We start from the raw sequence: 9721 nt of genomic DNA on the forward strand, positions 1-9721 counted from the left end.
TAGCAGTGTGAGCAGCAGGCTGATTTACACACTGATGAGGGGGGCGGAGCTCCAGCATGAGTCTGCAGGAAAAAGAGTGATGATGTCAGCGCTGCATTTGGCCCCGCTTCACACTGCAGCAAAGCTATAGGTCTAACACAGCTACACACACACACACACACACACACACACACACACACACAGACACACACACACACACACACACACACACACACACAGACACACAGACACACAGACACACAGACACACACACACACACACACACACACACACACACACACACAGACACAGAGACTCCCTTGTGTGTATTGCATGTGTTTTAGTGGCTACCCACATGTTTTCCTCTATCGGTGTCCACTCTCCACCCAAATAAATGTTATAATGCCTGACGAAGATCTGTGAAATCTAAACTTATTGCATTTGAATTAAAGTGTTTTTTTTTTTTTTGTTTTTTTTTCACCTTGAGGTTGAGGAAAAACATCAACTTAGTCGAGGCATAAAGTCCCCTGCATATCTTCATTAAGCAGTTCAACTTGCAAAAATGCTTGCTTTTGTGCCATCTACGCCCCTGAGGCAAATTTGGCACGGTGAAATTCGTGAGGTGTTTCACTGTGTGAAAACCTTCCGTTCTAGATATTTAAACTGCAGATGAGCAGAGCTTTTATTACAATAGTTTATTTCTCAGTGTGTCTGTTTTTCTGTTTACCTACCTGCCTACATGTCTTCTAATCTAATTGTCTGTCGGTCTGCATGGATATCTGTCTGTCTGTCTGCCTGCCTGTTTGTCTTCTTGGATTTCTGTCTGTCTGTCTGCTGGTGCAACACAAATAGACAGGTCTTTGCTGGTGTTCCCTGTTGTCAGGTGTGGGAGGAAGCGTGGAAATTGTGGTTTCTGCACATCTAGAGGAAGAGCGTCTCTTCAAGTTGCCCCATACAGCAAATCGCAAAGAGAAGGAAAGCTTGCTTTCATTCTGCCTTTCTGTGCCTCAGCAGAATACTCAGCAGAGCCCTCAATGCCCTCGTCCTGCCACGCCAACACAGAGCCTGCCAATGCGACCACATCTACGGTGGTGGGCAGTGGAGAGGTCACTGCGTCTATAGGGCTGACTCCCTTTAAAGCAACATCACTTATACCAAGTACAGTAGTCGTTTTCAGGTTAAAAAGGTGGTTGGTAAACTACAGAGGATTACACTGATTCAAGCACAATTTCTCCCCCGAACCATTACAGAGAAACTTATCTGATTAAAAAAAATGTAGTATACTCCGTTGTGACAGAGATTTTGTATATTCTTTTGAGATAGAGATTTAGGATACTCTGTTGTGAAAGAGATTTAGTATATTCTATTGTGAAAAAGATGTAGAGGACAGAGATGTAGTATACTCCATGCAGTGTTTCCTCTAGGATTTTTTTAAGCAGTGGGGGCAGGCCTGTCCGAAAACTAGCTAGATACTCTGCTGAGAGAGTATACTAATGGAATAGAGCTAGATACTCTGCTGAGAGAGTATACTAATGGAATAGAGCTAGATACTCTGCTGAGAGAGTATAAGTATACTAATGGAACAGAGCTAGATACTCTGCTGAGAGAGTATACTAATGGAATAGAGCTAGATACTCTGCTGAGAGAGTATACTAATGGAATAGAGCTAGATACTCTGCTGAGAGAGTATACTAATGGAACAGAGCTAGATACTCTGCTGAGAGAGTATACTAATGGAATAGAGCTAGATACTCTGCTGAGAGAGTATACTAATGGAATAGAGCTAGATACTCTGCTGAGAGAGTATACTAATGGAACTGAGCTAGATACTCTGGTATAAGGGTGGGCAGTAATGCAGTAATTCTCATCTCGTAAGTGAACCTGTTTGCCAATGTCAGCCTCTCCAAAAAACTATATACTATACTCACTATACACACACACACACACACACACACACACACACACACACACACACACACACACACACACACACACAAACAAACACACACACACACACACACACACACACACACACACACACACACACACACACACACACACACACACACCACCACCACCACCACCACCACCACCACCACCACACCACCATCATCACCACCACTCAGCATGATCAATTTACCACCGCTACCCTTTCAGCGTAATTAATCTCTGTCTCATGCACTGCTCTACCTGGCCTCTCTTTTTTTTCTCTCTCTCTCTCTCTCCCTCTCCTCTTCACCTTACTTCTCTCTCCTTCTTTCTCATCCTCTCTCTCTTTCCTCTCTACCTTTCTTAGATAGATAGATAGATAGATACTTTATTGATCCCTAAGGGGAAATTCAAGGTCTCAGTAGCATACAGACATCACACACAACATGCACTTACAGCAGAAATGGTAAATATAAGTATAAACATTAACCAAACTCCACTGTACAATAGAGACAGAAGAAGATAAGAAAAACTAGCAAAACTAAATACTAAATATACTATATAAATTAAATTAAAAAATCCACAGTGTGCTTGAGGGTGATCAAGTATGAGACGCTTGCAGTGACAGGGCCGGTACTGGCCTGTAGTTCTGTGTGCATGGTGAGGTGCTTTCTTCTCTGTCCCTCTCTCATATCTTCTTCTTTCTGCATCTCCCTCTTCTGTCTCTACTTTTCCTTTTGCATCTCCCTCTTCTCTCTCTACTTCTCCTTTCTTGCCCTTCCTCATCTCTCTCTCATACTCTCTCCTTTCCTGTTCTCCTCTTTGTCACTCTCTCATCTTGTTCTCCTTCTCCTTTCTCTGTCTCCTTTACTCTCACACTGTTCCTCTATCTTTTTCCCTTTCTCTGCAGCCACACCTACAAGAAAACACACAAAGCACAGACAGACGCAGACAAGGCCAGCAGACCATCACACTCCCTCTCACTAATCTCATGAATTATGTGTGTGTGTGTGTGTGTGTGTGAGTATGACCCCCTTGCTTTGTGTCTTCTCTCAGTGTAGGTGTGTGTGTGTGTTGAGTAAGTGTGTGTGTGTGTGTTTAGCAGGTGTATGTGTATGTGTGTGTGTGTTTGTGTATTTGTGTGTGTGTGTGTGTGTGTGTGTGTGTGTGTGTGTGTGTGTGTGTGTGTGCGCGTGCGTGTGTGTGTGTGTGTGTGTGTGTCTGTGTGACCTCATGACTCAGCAGGTGCTGCCACCTGTATTGACTCTCTGCTTCCCCACTGAATACTTCCTGACACCACACCCACACACTGACACTCACAAACACACACACACACACACACACACACACACTGACACTCACAAACACACACACACACACAAACACTGACACTCACAAACACACACACACACACACACACACACACACACACACACACACTGACACTCACACACACACACACACACACAAATACTCAAACACACACAAACACACAGTCATAAACACATGAGCAACACGATTCTGGGTGTTTCCTCTTCAAAGTTAAACTTATTCACCTCAATGGAGCTGAACCGATCCAAACCTGAACCTAACCAATAAGGCTCACGTCAGCCACTCAAACAACACCTGAACCCTAACTCAGCCTCCCCCAAGCCACAACCCAAACCTGAACCCCAACAGTATAATATCATCACTGCTGAACTGCTGCGCATTGCACAACCTCACTGACACTAACATCCAGGACACACACAAGTTAAAAGTATTTCTAGGATGGACTACAGGTCAGATTTACTGTGTTTATGGTTCATTAATAAATTATTAAGTACATCAGTGCGAGTTTTGATATACCATTTTTTTTTAAATGTTTTCATGGTCCTCATTATACTCCTCCCATCAATCATTAATGCTATGGGCTATAGATTGTCCTCTGCCCTGCCTGACCTAAACCATGTGTGCCTCACTGCATAAAGAGACATCTTGAGTAGTATACCCCAGAGCTGGTGCTTTTAGCATACAAACCAAAGATTGTAGAACAGACCTCCGCTCAAGAACCTGATAAAACAAACATTTTGAAGAGTTGAAAGGGTGACATTTGAGGTTACTAAGTTACTTCCATTCTCGTAGGTGCCTAAAGTAGTTTCCCATTCGCACATTAACAGGCAACCATCAGGAATTATCTTTATCGCCTCTCCGACCTTAAAAAAAACCTCCCCTTCATCACTGTATTGATTTATGTAGACACGCAGCTGCGGCTCTATAAATACAGAGGGGCAGCAGTCCACTGCATCTCCCCACACTCACCGCATTCTCACACTCGACATCTGGTCAGGACGCACCGACAGACGCACCATCTCCGCAGAGCACGCACACCGGGGCTGCACAATGGATGTCATCGGGGCTCCATCCCGCAGGAGAATGCTCGAGACTCGGAGCAACCGCTCATCCCCACCCGCCAGCCTAAGATCACACTCCTGGTCTCAGAGAAATCCGGGGTGCATGTCCATCTCCTACAAAAGAACTACCAAGATGCCAGCAAGCAGGGCGTACACGACCGCGCCAGACAGTCTGGAACTCTCATCCGCATTCAATGGTGACCACATGTGCAAAAACGAGAAGGAACAACTTCAAGGGTTGAATGACCGATTCTCCAGTTATATCGATAAAGTCCGGTATCTGGAAGAACAAAACAACCTGCTGGAGACTGAAATCCAAGAACTCCGGCAGAAAAAGTTCACGCAGTCGCAACTTAGTGATGCTTTCGACCAAGAGCTCGGCGAACTCCGCTCCGCGCTCGAGCAACTGCATAGAGAGAAAGTGCAGATTATTATTGATGCCGATAACGTCGAAGACGACATCCACCGTCTCAAAAACCGCTACGAGGATGAAGCCCGCTTTAGAGAAAAAATCGAAATGTCAATCCGGGAAATGAAGAAGGAAAAAGATGACTCGGATCTGATGAAATTGGAGTTGGAGAACAAAGTTCAGTCCCTCCTGGATGAGGCAGACTTCCTGCGCAGTAACCACGAACAAGAGGTCAACGACCTCCTCGCGCAGCTCCAAGAGGCTCAAGTCCCGGTAGACATGCGGGAATACAGTAAAACGGACATCACCTCTGCGCTCCGAGAAATACGCGAGCAGCTGAACGGTCTCTCACCCCAACACTTTCTTCAGGCGGAAGAGGTGTTCCAGTGCCGCTACGCCAAACTCACGGACGCTGCAGACCAGAACAAGGACGCGATCAAATCTGTCCGCGATGAGATCGCAGATTATCGCCGGCAGTTGCAGGTGAAGAACGTGGAACTGGAGACTCTCCGCGGCACCAAAGAGTCCCTGGAGAGACAGCTGACTTACATCGAAGACCGGCATAACAACGACTTGGGCAGCTACCAGGTTAGTTTGGGCTCAGTTAAAATAATTGTAACTTCGACACTTTAACATGTAAATATTTAAACATTTATCAGTAAAACACTATCCTGTTGAATCAGTCTGCATATTGAAACGCACAAAATAAAAAAATGCACAGGCAGGGCTGTCGTGGATGCTAAACGGAAGTAAACGCAGTTTATCCACCTCTGAAATGTCAGAAATAGAGTTTATCCACCTCTTATTAGAGTTTATCTACCTCTCAAAAGAGTTTATTCACCAATTGCAACTTTTAACATTCAAAATTCACACTGTATTATCCACATTCACAATATGTACAATCATCAACACTCTAGGCACCATGTGATTCCACTGGCATTGTTATAAACATTGGACAATAATCTTCACCTTCAATACAAAATTGTTCTGAATTCCTTTAAAAAAAAATCTGATACCACATGGCGCAGTCCACCTTATCGTGATCACATAATTCATAGTTTACCCACCTCTTATTTTACCACTACACCCCTGTGTGCATGCATACAATATATGCATATGCATACAATGAAAACAGCATAAACTTAGTAAGAAATAGTTATAGTCATAGTAATTTATTTATATATGCAGGAAGTAGCTACGGTAGAGGTGCGCACATCCAAAACGCAGGTGCAGGACAAAAGGGTCAGACAATAAAAAAAAAAAAAATTGAATGTCCGCACACTTGCTCCCGTTTTGCTTTATCTTTTATTTCTCCAAATATATGCAGGAAGTATAAACAAACCAGAGAGCACACCCGCTTCTGTCTGCCTGTGCTCTTATAATATTATATAAATTATAATATAATAGAATAGAATAGAACAGAATAGAATATACTTTATTGTCATGCCTATGGAATGTTTTATTTTGAGACAAAATTAAATAAATAAATGAAATATGAAATAAATAAATGAAATATGAAATAAATACATAAAAGATAATATATAAATACTACATATTGACATTGACATCCATACGATCTTGCAATGGCCATAAAATAAATAAATAAGTCAGTCACCCATCAAGGCAAGACCTAGGCAGGATCTAGCCCCTGATTTGTTGCTGCCTGCAGCCTAGCGACCCATCACCTGCCTATGACAACTCTGCCCGGATCCCTGGCCCGTCTGCCGACCCACCACATGCCCTTTGACAACTCCCTTCCCCTGGACAATTCCAACGCTGGACTATTTGCACTTTCTGTCACTAAATCATGATTAATGCATTATCATACCGGATACGTAATCATCCCACCTTTTGTAACCTTCACCTCAGGTGCTTTAAACACCATGTCCTATTCTCTACACCTGACTATCATATGCATTTGTCATGTATACAGACCTTACTGTCCTGTATTGACCCTAGGCAGATGGGTCAGGCCCTTGAGTCGTGGATCTGCTCGAGGTTTCTTCCTATGTATCTCTAATTCTAGGGAGTTTTTCCTCACCCCTGTTACCCCGGTTACCCATGGGCCTTCTTTATTTTATTTTCTTCCTTTCTTTTCTTTTTTCTCTGATTGCCTACATTCTGTAAAGCGCCATGATGCATGTGTAATGTTTTGGCGCTCTATAAGCACAATAAATTGAATTGAATTGAATTGAATTGAAAAACATCATACTTGGTGGGCGTGATGGGCAGTTGCTATGATGAAAGGAATAAAGTTACTCATTGACAGAAGCTAAAAGCTAGTGCTAACAGCGAGAACCTAGCCGTTTTCATTCAGAAAGATTCTGTTGCTTACTCTTGGCTGAAAGATGTCGGGATGTAAAAGCTAGTGCTGTTGAAAGATGTGTTGCTGATGAGACTCTTCTCTTTCCCGTCTCCCAGGAGATGATTCATCAGCTGGAGCGGGAGCTGAAGGGCATGAAGGGTGAGATGGGTCACCACCTCAGGGAATACCAGGACCTGCTCAACGCCAAGATGGCCCTAGACGCTGAGATCGCAGCCTACAGGTGAATCACCCTGCTGAATGATGCAGTGTTTTGACATGTGTTGTATACAGGTGAATCTCTTTGCTGAATGATGCAGTGTGTTGCATAAGTGTGTTCACACCTCCTGTGTCTGTGCAGAAAACTACTGGAAGGGGAGGAGACTCGCTTCAGGCCATTTTCTGACTCTTTCCCAAGCCCCGCCTTCCCATACTGTCAGCCAATGACCTCCTCTAAAGGGAAGAAGGAAGACAAGAAGGCGGACCTGAACGATGACCTGGCTGCTGTAGTGGAGGAACTCCAGAAGGAGGAGGAGGCCGTGGAGGAAGAGGTGGCTGTCTCCAAGCGACCCAAACTGAGCGCTACTCCCCCTACAGGAGAGGAGGAGGAGGGTGGAGAAAAGGGAGATGAAGAGGGTGAGGGAGAGGAGGAAGAGTCTGAGATTGAGGAAACACAGCTGAGCAGTACCAAAGCCCAAAAGGCTGGTGCTGAAGAAGAGGAGGAGGAAGATGAAGCACAGGAGTCAGGAGAAAAAGACAAAAAGAGTGACTCAGAGGGAGAGGAAGGAGAACAGGCAGGTGACAAGAAAGAGGTGAAGGAGGCAGCAGCACCTGAGCAGAAGCAGGAGGATCAGGTGGAGGAGCTGAGGAGTCCCCCAAAGACTCCTGGCAGCCCCAAAGGGGAGGAGCAGAAGAGTCCTCCCAAGTCTCCTGGCAGCCCCAAAGAGGAGGAGCAGAAGAGTCCCCCCAAGTCTCCAGGCAGCCCAAAAGAGGAGGAGCAGAAGAGTTCTCCTAAGTCTCCTGGTAGCCCCAAAGAGGAGCAGGACAAGGAGCTGAAGAGTCCCCTCAAGGCTCCCGTCAGCCCCAAAGAGGAGGAGCAGAAGAGTCCTCCCAAGTCTCCTGGCAGCCCCAAAGAGGAGGAGCAGAAGAGTCCCCCCAAGACTCCTGGCAGCCCCAAAGAGGAGGAGCAGAAGAGTCCCCCCAAGACTCCTGGCAGCCCCAAAGAGGAAGAGCAGAAGAGTCCCCCCAAGACACCTAGCAGCCCCAAAGAGGAGCAGGACAAGGAGCTGAAGAGTCCCCCAAGTCTCCTGGCAGCCCCAAAGAGGAGGAGCAGAAGAGTCCCCCAAGACTCCTGGCAGCCCCAAAGAGGAGGAGCAGAAGAGTCCCCCCAAGACACCTAGCAGCCCCAAAGAGGAGGTGCAGGAGAAGGAGCTGAAGAGTCCCCCCCAGAAGAGTCCCCCAAGACTCCTGGCAGCCCCAAAGAGGAGGAGCAGAAGAGTCCCCCCAAGACACCTGGTAGGCACAAAGAGGAGGAGCAGATGAGTCCCCCTAAGACACCTAGCAGCCCCAAAGAGGAGGTGCAGGAGAAGGAGCAGAAGAGTCCCCCCAAGACACCTGGCAGCCCCAAAGAGGAGGAGCAGAAGAGTCCCCCCAAGACTCCTGGCAGCCCCAAAGAGGAGGAGCAGAAGAGTCCCCCCAAGACTCCTGGCAGCCCCAAAGAGGAGGAGCAGAAGAGTCCCCCAAGACTCCTGGCAGCCCCAAAGAGGAGGAGGTGGAAGCCCCAAAGAGGAGGAAAGAAACCATCAGCCCCAATGAGGACAGAAGGTGGTCCCCCAAGCCTGCCAGCCCCAAAGAAGGTCCTCAGCAAGCCAGCAGAAGGAGGTCAAAGACTCCAAAACCACCCCAGCAAAAGAGGTCAGGAAAAACCATCCCCAAAAAGGGAAAGACATCTGCCCCAGCCGCTAAAGAAGTGAAGGAGAAGTAAACTCAGAGCAGGGCGAGAGTAAACAAAGAGTCAAAACCACTAAGACAAGCTCCACAGCAAGAGACTATAACTGCATGTAATGCTGAGGATGGTGAGGGAGATTTGGGCAGTGTCAGGGACAGGAGCTATATGAGCGCTAATATGAAGCCAGAGGCACAGTTAAATTTAGTGATAAATCTCAAAGGCGCAAACTCTCCGTCAAGTCCCAAAGGTGCGACTCCCTCAAACGTGTCGGTGACCTCTGGTCTGCTCTGACCCCACTGACCTGCCGGCTGTGCTATGCTGCAGGCGCCGCCTTAATCGCGCCGCAAGCCCGGAGCGCTCAGCTGTGAAACATACAAACACAAACACAAACACTGCTGTTTACAACTCCAGAGCAATATGGAAAACCCATTGCCTTAATAAAGCAATACAGATCTTCCAAGCATGGTGTGTGTGTGTCTCTGATAGGGGGATATTTGTGTCTGCACGTGTTCAGTGACCTTTGGGTTTCAACTCATTTTTACTAATTCAATTATCATATAACATTGACAAACAATTTAGTGACATAACTCTATCCTTTAACAGTGTGGATAATCTAAGTACAATAAAGTTATCATTACTCCAGCAGATCTCACTTCTGTCAAGACTAATTGTAACATCAACTTAAACAAATTAGATGATTTGCTTAACTTTTGTGAGCTTATAAGTGAAAAAAAACTTATTTAACTTATCAATTTAGAGTG

The 9721-nt window shown here is 45.9% G+C and overlaps 1 protein-coding gene across 2 annotated transcripts; it reads left to right on the plus strand.

Annotated features, from left to right (window-relative positions):
* The first annotated feature begins 4207 nt into the window (after window positions 1-4207).
* Window positions 4208-8456, plus strand: nefmb (neurofilament medium chain b). Of its 2 annotated transcripts, XM_048244226.1 has the most exons (4): window positions 4208-5298; window positions 7132-7256; window positions 7374-7872; window positions 7918-8456. In XM_048244226.1, the coding sequence occupies exons 1-4, from the start codon at window positions 4291-4293 to the stop codon at window positions 8410-8412; spliced, it is 2127 nt and encodes a 708-aa protein (XP_048100183.1). In that variant the 5' UTR covers window positions 4208-4290; the 3' UTR covers window positions 8413-8456. The 2 variants fall into 2 exon arrangements, with proteins under 2 accessions (XP_048100183.1, XP_048100182.1); XM_048244225.1 differs by having other exon boundaries at window positions 7374-8456.
* The last annotated feature ends 1265 nt before the right edge of the window (window positions 8457-9721 follow it).

This window comes from Alosa alosa, chromosome 5 (assembly GCF_017589495.1).
Source record: "Alosa alosa isolate M-15738 ecotype Scorff River chromosome 5, AALO_Geno_1.1, whole genome shotgun sequence".
NCBI classification, from domain to species: Eukaryota; Metazoa; Chordata; class Actinopteri; order Clupeiformes; family Clupeidae; genus Alosa; species Alosa alosa.